Here is a 17,489-nt window from a genome sequence, read left to right on the forward strand (position 1 = left end):
AGAAGATTTGGTATCTTTCATGAAAACTGTGTGCTTTCCTTCTCACCTTGAAGGGCAGGGTGACCATAAGTAGCATCAGTCTTGATTCAGGAAAAGACATAGGCTGTTTGCACTCAAAACTCATTAGACAATTTGCAGCTAATGTGCATTTCAAGGCCTTAAATGAGTCCCTCAAAGCAAAAAGAAAAGCATGTAAAAGATACTGTTATTTCTTCTTGGAGCCTAGGTTTGGCCATTAAGCTGTATGAGTTTCTTGCTTTCCAAACAGGAATAACTTTTTTTTTGTTTTTTAATTTTACTGGAGTATAGTTGATTTACAACGTTGTGTTAGTTTCAGGTGTAACAGGAATAACTTTTGAAAGACAAAAGCCATTTTAATTTAGTGATCAGATTTTTTTAAAATGTTTTTCCATGACTGTCTTTCCTTGAACATTTATCTCACTGTAATATGCTTCTTCTCTAGAAGATAAAAGCTTTGAAATAATGGTTTATTCCCTTTGTTGCCTGTTCAGTCCTTATGTGATCAAAAGGAGGAATAAGACAGCAAGAACTCAGGAGCTTGTCCCTCCTGCCATTCTGCGCTTACAGGTTTTTCTTCCTAATAAACTGCTTTGCAGAACTATGGATTCCTCAGCTAATCTGGAATCTTAAAATTTTAAGAGTCATGTTTCCCAAGAACCCAGATTAGGGAACACAGAAACATAGGGAGTAGATATGTCCTGCTGTGACTCCAGCTTCTCCTGACCAGTGTCTCAGGATTGATTATGGAGCAAAGCAAAAAATAAATTATTAGGATCAAAATACATTAACCAGTATCCAGTACAGAACTGAGGTGATGATTGAATATATAACAATTTCTTACTTAATCCCAAATCCAGAATTTCAGAGACAATTTTTTTTTAGCATACTTGAGACCAGAAAACTGTACAAAAACTGTAACGAAATCGTTAAAGGCTTCGAAAGCAATTTTGTGAAATATTAATTGCTAGAAAATTTGTTAGTAAACTAAACCAAGCTTTTTTGTAAATTTAGTAAATGTGGTAATTCAACAAATTTTAAAATTTAATTCTTAAAAAGAATTAAGACAAAATTAAAATTGCAAGTTTTCATATGAACCAATGACATATTTGTTATTGAATTAGATTTATGTAAATATGTAATATATTAATAAAATGACAAAGTATTACTAAGATTAGATTCATAAGAAAAAAATATAGTCATATCAACAGATGTATTCAAGAAGGGTTGCTTTTCAAACAAATTGTTGACAGATTGGTGAATTTGGTGACTTCCCATTCCGTGAGCTGTCTTGCTTTCATGAGGTTCAGTTGAAACTTGTATGAGAATACCTCCTCCAGGTAGGGAAGGCTTCCTGGAGGAAGTGACTTCCAAAATTAATTGAGTAAATTAGTAGTGAGCTAGTGAATAAGCCAGGGGAAGTAAGTTGTTGACAAAGGAAATCATACAAGAAGAGGCAAATAGTGCATAAGAATGTACAAGCTAGATGCTACCTACGGCCCTCCTACTTCCTCTTAGGTACCTACTTCATCATGTTCACTGTGCTCAGCTTTTATCTGTAAGCTCCTAGGGATAATAAAAGCCCTTACACTTCATAGCAGGGTGTTCTCTCTGCTGGGAGACACACTCCATTTCAGATCCTCATTTCCATTTAAACAAACAGTTGTCTCTAAATGCCCTCTGACACAAACTGGCATCGTCTGGACCAGCCTACCTTTTACTCTCCTAATTTCATACCTTATCAGTCTTTCTTTTTAAATTATTAAGACCTTAAGGATAGTGCAGCACATAAATGATGCCCTTCTTTCCACAGTACTGATGCCTTGGCTTTCTTTCCCCACAACATGCAAAGGCGCTCCACACACCATATTGTTCATGCAAAGCACTCACTGCCATCTCTTCTTGATTTCTACCAGTTCACTTCATCATGCCTCCCCACCTTTGTATAAGGTTATGTCATTTAGGCTAATATTATAGTTTTACTTGAAATTTCAGCATTACATGTATGAATATTTGGCCTCTAAATTCTGCATCTAAGGGCGTCCCAAAGTCTTTCTGCTGATAATTGAAAAGTAATGAGAACTGCATAATATATAAAACCACTCTATATTGATCCTTGATTTTCCCTAATAGATGTCATATGAAACTTTTTAATAAGATTCATATTTATAAACTCCCAGTCACATTCCTATGCTAAATAGCCATAATTTTTACTAATCTCTCATATTTTTTTTTTGTACTGTGATAAAATACACATAAAATTTTCCATTTTAACCATTTTAAGTGCATAGTACATTAATTACATTCACATGGTTGTGTAAGTATTACTACTATCTCTCTTAAACATATTCTAATTAAACTTTGGAATTCAACTAGATACTAAATAACTAAATATTTCTTCCTATCAGTTTTAGAGAAGAAATATTTATCTGAGATGTATAATCATGAGCTTATCAGAAAATTCTAAATTGCAAAATTATTTATAAATTATGTTGATTAAAATGTTTTTATTCAGCTTGAATTTGACTGTTATAAAATTTCATGTCCCGATCTGCTGAAATTTAGGAAAATAGAACAGAATATTAAACATCTGAATTTCTTAAAGCTTTCTTCATTTCCTATTCAGAAAATATTTATTGACCACTTCCTGTGTGCAGCCACTGTAATAGGTTTGCACGTCAATGAACAAATCAAACAAAAGAATCCTTGCATTGCATTGACTTTCTAGCAGGGCATTCAGATAATCACAAGAGATATAAGTAGCTTGTCTAGTATATTAGAAAGTGATGAGCACTATAGAGAAAAATAAAGAGGTGAGGTGTTGCCCTTTAAACATTATATTAGACATCCTTAGTTACAGTACTGTTTATGCTACTCAGTTTCATTCTTTGTTTTTCAAAATAGTATTTTAAAAAATTTTTATTTTATATTGGAGTATAGTTGATTAACAATGTTGTGTTAGTTTCAGGTGTACAGCAAAGTGATCCAGTTATACATATACATGTATCTATTCTTTTTCAAATTCTTTTCGCATTAGGTTATTACAGAATATTGAGCAGAGTTCCCTGTTCTAGCCAGGAGGACCTTGTTGGTTATCTATTTTAAATATAGCAGTGCTTTGGGTAGTATAGTCATTCTGACAATGTGGATTCTGACAATGCAAGAATATGGTATATCTCTCCATCTGTTTTTGTCATCTTCGATTTCTTTCATCAGTGTCTTATAGTTTTCAGAGTACAAGTCTTCTGCCTCCTTAGGTAGGTTTATTCCTAGGTATTTTATTCTTTTTGATGAGATGGTAAATGAGATTGTTTCTTTAATTTCTCTTTCTGATCTTTCATAGTTAGTGTGTAGAAATGCAACAGATTTCTGTGTAATAATTTTGTATCCTGCAACTTTACCAAATTCATTGATGAGCTCTAGTAGTTTTCTGGTAGCATCTTTAGGATTTTCTATGTATAGTATCATGTCATCTGCAAACAGTGACAGTTTTACTTCTTCTTTTCCAATTTGCATTCCTTTTATTTCTTTCTATTCTCTGATTGCCATGGCTATGACTTCCAAAGCTATGTTGAATAAAAGTGGTGCAATTGAACACCCTTCTCTTGTCCCTGATCTTAGAGGAAATGCTTTTAGCTTTTCACTGTTGGATATAATGTTAGCTTTGGGTTTGTCATATATGGTCTTTATTATGTTGAGGTATGTTCCCTCTATGTGCACTTTCTGGAGAGTTTTTATCATAAATGGATGTTGAATTTTGTCAAAAGCTTATTCTGCATGTATTGAGGTGATCATATGGTTTTTATTCTTCAATTTGTTGATGTGGTGTATCACACTGATTGATTTGCAGATACTGAAGAATCCTTGCATCCCTGGGATGAATCCCACTTGATCATGGTGTATGATCCTCTTAATGTATTGTTGGATTCAGATTGCTAGTATTTTGTTGAGGATTTTTGCATCTACGTTCACCAGTGCTGTTGGCCTGTAATTTTCTTTTTTTGTAGTATCTTTGTCAGGTTTTGGTACCAGGATGATGATGGCCTCATAGAATGAGTTTGGGAGTTTTCCTTCCTCTGCAATTTTTTGGAACACTTTCAGAAGGATAGGTGTTAGCTCTTCTCTAAATGTTTAACAGAATTCACCTGTGAAGCCATCTGGTCCTGGACTTTTGTTTGTTGGGAGTTTTTTAATCACAGTTTCAATTTCAGTACTCCTGACTGATCTGTTCATATTTTTTATTTCTTTCTGGTTCAGTCTTAGGAGATCGTACCTTTCTAAGAATTTGTCCATTTCTTCCAGGTTTTCCACTTTATTAGCGTATAGTTGTTTGAAGTAGTTTCTTATGATCCTCTGTATTTCTGTGGTGTTGCTGTAACTTCTCCTTTTTCATTTCTAATTTTATTGATTTGAGCCTTCTCCCTTTTTTTCTTGATGAGTGTGGCTAAAGGTTTATCGATTTTATTTTTTCAAAGAACCAGCTTTTTAGTTTCATTGATATTCTGTTGTTTTCTTCATTTCTATTTCATTTATTTCTGCTCTGATCTTTATGATTTCTTTCCTTCTACTAACTTTGGGTTTTTGTTCTTCTTTCTCTAGTTGCCTTAAGCGTAAGGTTAGGTTGTTTATTTGTAATTTTTCTTGTTTCCTGAGGTAAGATTACACTGCTATACATGTCCCTCTTAGAACTGCTTTTGCTGCATCCATAGGTTTTGGATCATTGTGCTTTCATTTTCATTTGTCTCTGGGTATCTTCTGATTTCCTCTTTGATTTCTTCAGTGATCCATTGTCTGTTTAATAGCATATTGTTTAGCCTTCACATGTTTGTGTTTTTTACGGGTTTTTTTCTTATAGTTGATTTCTAATCTCATATCGTTGTGGTCGGAAGAGATGCTTGATAATGATTTCAATTTTCTTAAATTTACCAAGGCTCACTTTATGGCCCTGCACGTGGCCTGGAGAATGTTCCATGTGCACATGAGAAGAATATGTATTCTGCTGCTTTGGGATGTAATGCTCTGTAAATCTCAATTAAGTCCATCTGGTCTAATGTGTCATTTAAAGTGTGTTTCCTTACTGATTTTTTGTCTGGATGATCTGTCCGTTGATGAAAATGGCGTGTTAAAGTCCCTCACTATTATTGTGTTACTGTCGATTTCTCCTTATATGGCTGTTAGTATTTGCCCTATATATTGAGGCACCTATGGTGGGTGCTTATATATTTACAGTTGTTGTATCTTCTTCTTGGATTGATCCCTTGATCATTATGTGCTGTCCTTCTTTGTCTCTTGTAACAGTCTTTATTCTAAAGCCTATTTTGTCTGATATGAGTATTGCTACTCCAGCTTTCTTTTGATTTCCATTTGCATGGAACACCTTTTTGCATCCCCTCACTTTTAGTCTGTATGTGTCCCTAGATCTGAAGTGCGTCTCTTGTAGACAGAATATATATAGGGGTTTTGTTTTTGTATCCATTCAGCCAGTCTGTTTTTGGTGGGAGCATTCATTCCATTTAGCTTTAAGGTAATTATCAATATATATGTTCTTATTGCCATTTTGTTAATTGTTTTGGATTTGTTTTTGCAGCTCTTTTTTCTTCCCTTCCTCTTTTGTTCTCTTCTCTTGTGAATTGATGACTAACTTTAGTATTGTGTTTGGATTCCTTTTTCTTTTCTGTGAGTGTATCTATTGTATATTTGCAGTTTGCAGTTACCATGAGGTTTTGATATAGCAGTCTATATACAAACAAGATTGTTTTAAGTTGTTGGTCTTTTTATTTCAAATGCATTTCCAATATCCTGCATTTGTGCTCTCCTCGTCTCACAGTTGCTGGTTTTGGTAATCATATTTGTGTGCAGATGATTTCCTACCTTTACTGTATGTTTGCCTTTACCAGAAAACTTTTCTATTTGTAATTTTCTTGTTTCTAGTTGTGGCCTTTTCTTTTCTGCTTTGAGAAGTTCCGTTAGCATTTGTTGCAAAGCTGGTCTGGTGGTGCTGAATTCTCTTAGCTTTTGCTTGTCTGTAAAGCTTTTGATTTCTCCCTCAAATGTGAATGAGCACCTTGCTGGACAGAGTATTCTTGGTTGCAGGTTCTTCCCTTTCATCACTTTAAATATATCGTGCCACTCCCTTCTGGCTTGTAAAGTTTCTGCTGAGAAATCAGCTGTTAACCTTACGGGAGTTCCCTTGTATGTTATTTGTCTCTTTTCCCTTGTTGCTTTTAATGTTCTTTGTCTTTAATTTTTGTCAATTTGATTACTATGTGTCTCGGCATGTTCTTTTTGGGGTTATCCTGCCTGAGACTCTGCATTTCCTGGACTTGGGTGACTGTTTCCTTTCCCATGGTAGGGACGTTTTCAGCTACTATTTCTTCAATTATTTTCTCAGATCCTTTCTCTCTTCTCCTTCCGGGACTCCTGTAACGTGAATGTTGGGGCATTTAACGTTGTCCCAGAGGTCTCTTAGACTGTTTTCATTTCTTTTCATTCTTTTTTCTTTATTCTGTTTTGCAGCATTGATCTCCACCATTCTGTCTTGCAGCTCACTTATCCATTTTTCTGCCTCAGCTATTCTGCTATTGATTCCTTCTAGTGTATTTTTCATTTCAGTTATTGTGTTGTTCATCTCTGTTTGTTCTTTAGTTCTTCTAGGTCTTTGTTAAACTTTTCTTGTAACTTCTCAATCTGTGCCTCCATTCTTTTCCTGAGATCTTGGATCATCTTGCAGTATCATTACTCTGAATTCTTTTTCTGGTAGATTGCCTATCTCCGCTTCACTTAGTTGTTCTTCTGGGGTTTCATCTTGTTCCTTCATCTGGGACATACTCCTCTGCCATCTCATTTCCACAGGCTGCAGGATTGTAGTTCTTGCTTCTGCTGTCTGCCCTCTGGTAGATGAGGCTAAGGGACTTGTGCAGGCTTCCTGGTGGGAGGGACTGGTTCCTGCCCAATGGTGCATGAAGCTAGGTCTTGTCCTTCTGGTGGGCAGGGCCATGCTCAGGAAGACTTTAAGCAGTCTGTCTGCTGATGGGTGGTGCTGTATTGGTTGTTTGGCCTGAGGCGTCCCACCACTGGAGCCTATAGGCCGCTGGGTGGGGCTAGGTCTTGGGGAGGAAATGGCAGCCTCCAGGAAGGCTCACACCAATGAGTACTCCCAAGAACTACTGCTGCCAGTGTCTTTGTCCCCCACAGTGAGCCACAGCCACCCCCCTGCCTCTGCAGGAGACCCTCCAATACTAGTGGGTAGGTCTGGCCCAGTCTTCTATGAGCTCACTCCTTTTTTTCCCCTGGGTCCTGGTGTGCATGAGACCTTGTGTGTACCCTCCCAGAGTGGAGTTTCCATTTCCCCCAGTCCTGTGGAATTCCTGTGATCAAACTCTGCTGGTCTTCAAAGCCAGATTCTCTGGGGGCTCCTCCTCCTGTTGCCAGACCCCCAGGCTGGGAAGCCTCATGTGGGGCTCAGGACTTCCACTCCTGTGGGAGAACTTCTGTAGTATAATTATTTTCCAGTTTTGTGGGTCACCCACCTGGCAGATATGGGATTTGATTTTATCACAATTGTGCCCCTCCTGCCATCTCATTGTGGCTTCTTCTTTGTCTTTGGATGTAGGGTATCTTTTTTGGTAGGTTCTGGCTTTTTTTTTTTTTTTTTTGGTTGATGGTTGTTCAGCAGTTAGTTAGTTGTGATTTTGGTGTTTTCCTAAGAAGGGGTGAGCTCACATCCTACTACTCTGCCATCTGCAAAATAGTCCCATTCTTAATATTATACTACCCCTTTCATTTCATCTTCTCTCTCTCAAACATTTGTAATATAATAAAAAATTTTCCTTTGGATTTCTCCTTTCTGTGCTTTGCAATTTTTACTAGGGAAATATTGAAAAAATTCCTTCAATTCTTGTTTGTGAAAAGAAAAATGACTATGCCTTCCTGCCCCCACCTCCCCTGACCCAGCTTTTTGGGTAGCCTTTTGCTGTGGCTCCATATCCACTAGATGCTTGCTTCTCTGTTGTTCATTCTTTTGTCTTACATTTGATGAGGTTGTAGTCACCTTTGAGAATCTCATGAGAGTTCTGGATGCCAGTACTTGCCCAGTCACAAGACACCTTGGATGCTAGTTAAGAAAGTGCACCTCTGTCCCAATGCAAGTTGTGTCTCAATGGAATTCTGGTACCTGTAGGCACTTAAAGTTCACTGAATGAATGTGTACTTTAATCCACTGATACAAAAGTGGGTTTTAATACATGACTATATATACCTTTCAGTATATTCAGAAGTATATCTATGGGTATATATTTCTGGGGGATTCTAATAGGGCATTATGTGGGGAAAAGATTTCACTAGTCAAATATTTGGGGAAGAGAAAATAGAAAAAGAAGTCAAACAGATTTTTCTGCTGTAATATTTCTTAGCTTCTTTAATATGCTAATATGTATTGTGAATCTCAAGAGGGGTCTGTAGTACAGAGCCTTTCCTGGACTCATGGCCACGGAGACTCCCTTTTTCCTCTGTCCTTTGGGTATAACACTGTAGGAATTACAGATGCATGAATATGCGACACATCTAAGCAGCAGTGAATTGGAAGAGGCAAGTTTGAAATGAGAGTCAATTTGAATAACTAACTAACTTGAAAGACATCTTTGAAGTGGTATGTTAAATGCTTGTTAAAATGAATTTCCGTGATCTCCATTTCAGTTGATTTTGTAGCTCTGAGATCAGTCTATAAATTCAGACATGCTGCTTGTGCCAAAGTCAAGTTAGTTAGAACCTAAATCATAGAAATAAATTCTAATACAAGAAGCATCAACTTTTATGTGCAGAGTATTCTTTAAACAAAGTGTGCCAGATCTTGCTTCCCTGTGAGATGTTTTGTTTTATTTTTAGAGTGCAAAAGCAGAACTCGAAAGGCTACGGCTCAGTGCAAAGCGTGACCAAGAGCCTGGGGATGGCACCTTAAAGGAGAGAGCCTCCATCGTGTCCCAGTGCCTGGAGCACAAGGATGAGAAACTTCGAAATCGAACCAGAAAACATTGGAGTTTCAACTGTCTGGAGGACACAGAGGCTGAGGTCCTTCAAGGGCAACAGAAAGGCCAGAAAGGCCTGAAGACATTGAGGAAGACTGAGGACAGGAATGGCAAAGCTACTTTGGACTCTAATAATAAGTTACCACCAAAGGTCATCGAAGAGCTTAATGTGGTTCTACAGCGGTCAAGAACCCTTTCAAAAGAGTTACAGGCTGAGCAGATGGTGCAAAAATAAATAAAATGACTTGTCTTGCAAATTATTTTTTTAAATATTGTATACAATGTATGTGTGCAAACCAGAAACCAAAATATATTTCATGGTTGGTGAGATTTGTCTAGCTATCCTTAACCATTTAAAGAGCATTTTAAACTATGTATGTATATATAAGTGTAAGATTCACTGTGTTTTGTTCTGAACAAAGCCTGTACAGTTCAGCTATATTAACCTTGTGTAGGAAGGCATTGGGTTACTGAGTGGCCAACCTTTTGAAGTACAGTTGACCCTTGAACAACATGGGGCAAGGGTTGGTGTGTTAATCCATGCATAATTTATAGTCAACCCCCTCCCCTGTATACGAAATTCCCCTGCATTTGTGGACTGAACTAACTGTGGATCATGTAGTGCTGTAGGAGTCACTGTCAAAAGGTGTCTATGTATAAGTGGACCCATGCGGTTCAAACCCACATTGTTCAAGGGTCAACTGTAGTTGTCTAAGTGGTGTAAATTTATGAACAGAAATCACAAACTGTACTGTATTGTATAGAATGCTCTGTATAAATGAAGCCTATGAAACTATATGTAACACATTTTGCACTTTGAGAAACCTTGTATATAAAGTTACCATATGTTTTTAGGTTTACATAGGGTCCACCTTAGGGGAAAAAAAGGAAGTAAGTTGCAAAGGGGGAGGATTTATTTTAGTGGCTGCCTATCAAACCACACTTTAAAAAGAGGCAAAGAGTTGAAAATGTCCTAAAAGTCAAGGAGGTCAGGTTGAGATTCATTCTAGTTCACTGTTGTTGACCAGACCTTGTTCATGACAAACTGCTTGTTAAGAAAAAAGTCTAGTGACTAAGTATTTCCCAAGATTAGTATTCAGCCACTAAACATGAATAATGGCACTGGCCACTCTTCCTTACAGTGTCAGTGAATCAGCTGCAGTGCTAATCCATTCACTACACTTCAGTTCTTTGCAGGTGGCTGCTGAGAGGAAACTTACACTGCATTGAAGAGATTGTGTGCACAGGACCTGGCATGGATGACACTTGCACTGTTGCTGTATGCAAGCAATTTTTTTTTTTTTTTTTTTTTAGAGTTCCTTACTATCATTTTGGTATGAGCAACATTCATCATCACAGGGTTTTATTGTTGGTTTTTTGTTATTGTTTTTCTTTGTATGTTCATTTCTTATTAAGACTGAGTCAGAGTTTACTGGAAGTGTACAACATATGGCCATCTGGGGGTAGGAGTTAGATTAACTATTGATACTATACTTCTGGGGGCTACCAGTTCACTTTTAACCTTGTCTTTTTTTTCTTTTTTTTTTTAATAAAGCAGCAGTCTCTTCCCTGTGCCTGACGAATAATGACAAAGCCCTCTATTTATTTTTGTTTCCACATAGAGAGCACCTACTGAGTTGGTTATTTTCCTCAGACAGACAATACTATCTAGTTATAGGTGACATTAGGGGTGGCACTTTTTGTCAGTTTCTTTAGAATTTTATTAGGTCTGGTGAGTTTTGATCAAAATTATTTTAGGTAGCCAAGCTTTATTCCTAGCTTTATTCCCCTTGCACACAGTGCAAGCGGCATCCATGCGAGGTCGTGTGCACACAGTCTCTTCAATGCAATGTACGTTTCCATTTCCTTTTCCCCCTGTTTTTCAGGTGTCTTATCAGAATTTGTATACAGAGGCCCATACTTCAGTCAGTCCAATCATAGTGCAGTATAACACTGTTTGTTTAATGCTATGAATTTCTTCATTGCAAAATAGTGATCACTTATATCTGGTGGTGATAAAATAGTTTACCATGGGAGTGTGATATTTATTCTTTAAATCCACATAGATTGGAATTTTTTTAAAGAGAGAAACTGCTGGTCAGTTTATAGGTGGCACTACTGGGGAGCCTTCCTTTAAAAAGCAAGAAATCAAGTATTTAGGAAAAAAATCTAAAATAAACTATTATTTCTGGTAAATGGTATTTATGTTTTATGAAATAAGGAGACATGAAAATTATGTTGGACAATGGGAAAGTATCTTTTTTTTTAACCTGCCTTATTTGAATACTTTTGAAACTTGAGCTTAAAATCTAATAACTTCTGTTTCCCTTCCCTTCCTGTACAATTGTCTCCATTTTTCAAGTGTAAGATAAGGACTAATGATGACCTCCCATATATTTGGAGTAAAAATTAAAATTGTTTTACAAGTCCACTCGAGTGTGACTGATTTTCAAAATAACCACTACCAACTTTTCAAAATAGAGAAATAAATCAAATAGATTGCCTTTCCTTTTTGCCTTTTTAAAAAAATCTGAATTTAATATACACTTCAAACTAGCTGTCATTTTTTCAAACATGTCAGTATGAATATTGTTCTTTTTTAAATGATGAATATATGCAGACATAACACAAACAGATTGATGGTACTCTCACTTCTAGAGCCCTAAAGTTAATAAAACTAAGCAAAAGTAATTGAAGCAAAAATATGATGTGCACATAACTATATTAGCTGCTAATTTGCATTTACATTTGATAATTTTTAATCCTAAAATAAACAAACTATATTGTAAAAGGAAATATTTTTGAAAATGCACCAAATTTATTTGGATAGATGGTAGTATCCAGATATTTGCACGTTTTTCTCAAACTTGATAATCACTCTGGGGAGAAGAAGATGTAAACTTTCACTATCTCATCAAAATTTGCACCAAGACTTTCATATTACCAACAATGTGGATATCCTATCATGTGTACAATCATCACATTTATTTCTAATCATTTGGAAATAGACATCACAGAAATGAATCTTGTAGATGACTAAAATTTATCTGCTTTACATTTTATAGTTATTATTTTTAACAATTTTTTATTAAATGTTTTAAATTATTTTGTATGTCCTTATCTTCTCTGCCATGGCTACTATATGTTGAATGTAACATTTTTAAAAATTGAGATACCTGTACAGATTTAAGACTTTTTGTGAATTATTAAAGTTCAGAATCTAAATGTCCTCATCCAAGAAGTGGGAATAACACTGATGTTGTAGTATGACTCATATACAGTTGGCCCTTGAACAACACAAGTTTGAACTGTGCCAGTTCACTTATACACGGATTTTTTTCAACAGTAAATACTACAGTACTACACGATCTATGTTTGGTTGATTCCACAGATAGGGAGAACCAACTCTAAGTTATATGAGGATTTTCAACTGGGCAGAGGTCAGCACCCTTAACCCCCAGATTGTTCAAGGGAAAGAACTGCACAGGTCCACTTATCTGTGGATTTTTTTCAATAAGTATTCAGTTGGCCCTCAGTATCCACACATTCCACATTCACAGATTCAGGCAACTGTGACTGCAAACTTAATACGCTATTCATGGTTGGCTGAATCTACAGATATGAAACCCATGAGTATGAAGAGCTGACTATGGGACTTGAGCATCCTCAGATTTTGGTATCTGTAGCAGGTCCTGGAACCAATCTCCTGCAGTTACTGAGAGATGACTGTATACATATTTTTATATGTGTGTGTATATCACATACCTGACCCATAGTATAGGTGTAGTAAATGTTATTTATTAATTTATTAGTTTTTCTAGCTCTCATTTTCTAGCTCTCATAAGTTGATACTTCTTACTACTGTTTTTCAAATTGCTTATTTTTTTTTCTCATCCCTTTAAAAATATGTTATACACTAATAGAACAGATTACCACAGGTGGTAGGATGAATTGTGTTTCCCCAAAACCCATATGCTGAAGCCCTAACCCCTAGTACCCCAAAATTTGGAGTATTTGGAAATAGAGCCTTTAAAGAGGTGATTAAGTCAAAATGAGGTTTTTGGGGTGGGCTCTCATAAATCTGACTGGTGTCCTTATAAGAAGAGGAAATTTGGACACACAACACACGGGAAAAACCGTGTGAGGACACTGCAAGAAGGCGGCCATCTGCAAGCCAAGGAGAAAGGGCAAACCTGCCAACATCTTGATGAAACCAAACCTGCCAACATCTTGATCTCAGTCTTCTAGCTTCCAAAAAAAATTGAGAGAACATAAATTCCTATTATTTCTGCCACCTAGTCTGGAATTTTGTTAATGGTAGCCCTACTACACTTTTATATTAATCTGTTAATATAGGTGTCAGATGAGCAGAATGCCCCCTGGTATTTTCAAGCACTAGTTCTTGCACTCTTGTTATTCCACATCTCAGAATAACTTTGTAATACTACATCAGAGTTACACCTATCATAATGATTAATGAAGGATAAGAGAGCATTTTGAGATGTAACTACTTAGAAGTCAGCTAGCTAAATAACTTGAATACTGAAATAATACAGCACAAACAATTCAAAATTGTTGCCCAGCAAAATTATAGTTTGGGGCTGCTTGTAAAGGTCCAAGTTCTATGACATGAAGAACCACTATTTCAGAAGAGTGAAGATGCTGATGTTTCACAAAACTGGATTGATAGAAAATATTGTTAATCCTTTCAAAGAACAACACAGAGAGGTCTTCAGTTAAATAACTGAGCATTCACTAAACTAGGGAGACACAAAAAGTCATTTCAATCAACCCAGATAAGCCAAACCATGATCCTGAGATCAGATCAACACTAACATTGCTCAGATAAAAGTGACATATCTCATTGGAGGGAATCTCATCTTCCCCTCCAGCTAATGCTTCATTTGACTTCTGTTTGTAGCAAATCTCTTGGTAAAATTTGTCTCACTTCCTGCCTTCTATTTTTTCCCTCCCATTCTTTCTTTGAACCCTCTTCATTCAACATTTTGTTTCCCATTATTCTACCATAACTGCTCCTCTCAAATTCAGAACAACCTCATTGCCAATCTAAATGGTCAGTTTTGAATCATCATACTTGACCCATCACTATCTGTAGCACTTTATACAGTTTGTCTCCCCTCCTTTGTGCAATACATTCTAGGATTGGTCTCTAGGACACCATTATCTTGTAGTTTTCCTCCTTCACTAGTCAGTCTTCTCTGATCCTCTATTGGATACTCATCCAATCTCATAGCTTTAAATACAGTACATCTTCCAGCTATCCCATCTGTTTAACTACAGTCTGTACCTACTCACTGAGTTCAAGACTGAGTAATTTACATCTCCACTTGAGTGTCCAACTGTCATCTCAAATACACCATATCTAAAGCATCATCAAATGTCTCCTTACCAGACAGACTTCCTCTGAATATCTCATATAAAATGACATCATCACCTTCTATCCCCTTTATCTTATTTTTTTTTACATCATAGGACTCATCACCTGACAATTTACATATTTATTAGTATATGTGTTAATGGTCTAATTAGTTACACCAGAATGTAACTCAGCCAGTGCAGAATCTTAGGTTCACCACTATATTCCCGGTATCTAGAACAGTGCCTATAACATAGCCTATAGTCACTACTGAAGGATATGTTGAATAAATGAAGTCATGGTATAATAAAGTAGCTTGAAGGACAATGATCCCAACAAGAGATAGGAACTGCTCTAGGCTAGTCAGCCTGCCACAATACAAAGATCCATACAACCCTCATGGGGGGAAACCCTAGAGCATATAGCTCTGGCGAAGAGAGAGAATTGCACTGCTGGCATGCATAGGACTTCTCCTTTAAAATGTCATTCTCCAAGGTCAGGAAACGTAACCAACCTACCAGATACATAAAAATAAAAACAGCAAGTTAGGCAAAATGAAATGATAGAGGAACATATTCCAAAGGAAGGAACAAGATAAAACTCCAGAAGAACTAAGTGAAGTGGATATAGACAATGTACCTGAGAAAGAGTTCAGGGTAGTGATTGTAAAGATGATCAAAGAACAAGGGAGAAGAATGTATGCACAGAGCAAGAAGTTAAAAGTTTTTAACAGAGTTAGAAAATATAAAGAATAACCAAACAAGAAGACTAAAATAACTAAAACGAAAAATACACTAGAAGGAATCAATGATAGACTAAGTAATCCAGAGGAATGGATCAGCGAGCTGGAAGACAGAGTCATGGAAATCACTGATGCTGAACTAATAAAGGAAAGAAAGAATGAAAAGAAATGAGAACTGTACAGGAGACCACTGGGAAAACATCAGGTCCACTAATATTTTCATTATAGGGATCCCAGAAGGAGAAGAGACAGATAAATGGGCTAAGAACATAATTAGAGCTAGAATAGCTAAAAACATCCCTAACCTGGGAAAGGAAGCAGACACCCAAGTTCAGGAGGCACAGAGAGTGTCACACATAATTAACCCAAAGAAGACAGATCAAAACACATTGTAACTCAAATGGCAAAAATTAAGGATAAAGACAGAATATTTAAAGCAGCAAGGTAAAACCAACACATAACGTACAAGGTAACTCCCTTAAGGCTATCAGCTGACTTTTCAGCAGAAACTCTCTAGGCCAGAAGGGAATGGCACAATGTATTCAAAGTGAGAAAGGGAAAAACCTACAACCAAGAATACTCCACCCAGCAAGGCTCTTATTCAGATTTGATGGAGAGATCAAAAGCTTCACAGAGAAGCAAACGCTACAAGGGTTCAATACCACCAAACAAGCTTTATAAGAAACGTTAAAGAACTTCACTAAGTAAAACAGAAAAAGACACAACAAGAAACATGACAATCACAAAAACTAAAAGCTTATCAGTAAAGGCAAACTTATAGTAAAGGTAGAAAATCATCCATGTACAAAGGTAGTAGGAAGGTTAAAAGACAAAAGTAGTAAAATCATATATGTCCACAATAAGCAGGTAAGGGATACACAAAACAATTAGACGTAAAATATATCAAAAAGAGTAATCATGAGGGAAGACAGTACAAATGCAGGGTTTTTAAAATGCATTTGAAATTAAGAGATCAGCAACTTTAAACAATCGTGTATATATAGATTGCTAAACCTCATGGTAACCACAAACCAAAAATCTATAATAGATACACACACAAAAAAAGAAAAAGGAATCCAAACATAACACCAAAGGTAGTCATCAAACCTCAGGAGAATAGAATAAAAGAAGAAGAAAGGAACAAAAAGCACCTACAAAGAAACAACCCAAAAATAGTTAACAAAATGGCAATAAAAATACACATATCAATAATTATTTTAAACGTATTTTAAATTATTTTAAATGTAAATGGACTAAAAGCTCCAATCAAAAGACACAGAGTGGCTGAATGGATAAAAACCAAGACCTCTCTATATATATGCTGCCTACAAGAAATTCACTTCAGATCTAAAGACACACACAGACTGAAAGTGAGGGAACGGAAAAGCTATTCCATGAATATGGAAACCTAAAGAAAGCTGGGGTAGCAATACTTACATTAGACTTTAAAATAAAGACTGTTATAAGAGACAAAGAAGGACATTACATAATGATAAAGGATCAATCCAAGAAGAAGATATAACAATTGTAAATATATATGCACTCAACATGGAGCACATAAATGCATAAAGCAAATATTAGCAGACATAAAGGTAGAAATCAACAGTAACACAATAATACTAGGGGTCTTTAACACCCACTTACATCAATGGACAGATCATCCATACAGAAAATCAATATGGAAACACTGGCATTATATGACACATTACACAAGATGCATTATATATATATATACACACACACACACACACACATAGAACATTCCATCCGAAAGCAGCAAAGATACACAATCTTTTCAAGTGCACATAGGACATTTCCATGATAGATCACATGCTAGGCCACAAAACAAGTCTCAGTAAATTTAAGAAGACTGAAATAATATCAAGCATCTTTTTCAATCATAACACTGTGAGAGCAGAAATCAACTACAAGAAGAAGAACTGCAAAACACACAAACACAGGGAAGCTAAACAATGTGGTACTAAACAACCAATGGATCACTGAAAATAATCAAAAAGGGAATCAAAACGTACCTGGAGACAAATGAAAACACAATGATCCAAAATATACGGGATGCAGCAAAAGCAGTTTTAAGAGGGAAGTTTATAGCAATACCAGCTTACTTCAGGAAACAAGAAAAATCTCAAATAAACACCCTAAACTTATACCTAAAGGAGCTAGAAAAAAAAGAACAAACAAAACTCAAAGTTACTAGAAGGAAAGGAATCATAAAGATCAGGGCAAACTTAAATGAAATTTACAAAAGAAAAAGAGAAATTAAAAAAAAGAAAAGCTCAATGAAATTAAGAGCTGGTTCTTTGAAAAGATA

The 17,489-nt window shown here is 36.2% G+C and overlaps 1 protein-coding gene across 1 annotated transcript in view; it reads left to right on the forward strand.

Moving 5' to 3' along the window:
* ARAP2 (ArfGAP with RhoGAP domain, ankyrin repeat and PH domain 2) overlaps positions 1–9,276 on the forward strand; it is a 196,141-nt gene extending 186,865 nt beyond the window's left edge. The window contains exon 32 of the mRNA XM_068541993.1: positions 8,902–9,276. Within this exon, the coding sequence (XP_068398094.1) occupies positions 8,902–9,276 (375 nt within the window). The remainder of the gene's footprint in view (positions 1–8,901) is intronic.
* Positions 9,277–17,489: the final 8,213 nt, after the last annotated feature.

The sequence above is a fragment of the Eschrichtius robustus genome, chromosome 4, assembly GCF_028021215.1.
Source record: "Eschrichtius robustus isolate mEscRob2 chromosome 4, mEscRob2.pri, whole genome shotgun sequence".
NCBI lineage: Eukaryota > Metazoa > Chordata > Mammalia > Artiodactyla > Eschrichtiidae > Eschrichtius > Eschrichtius robustus.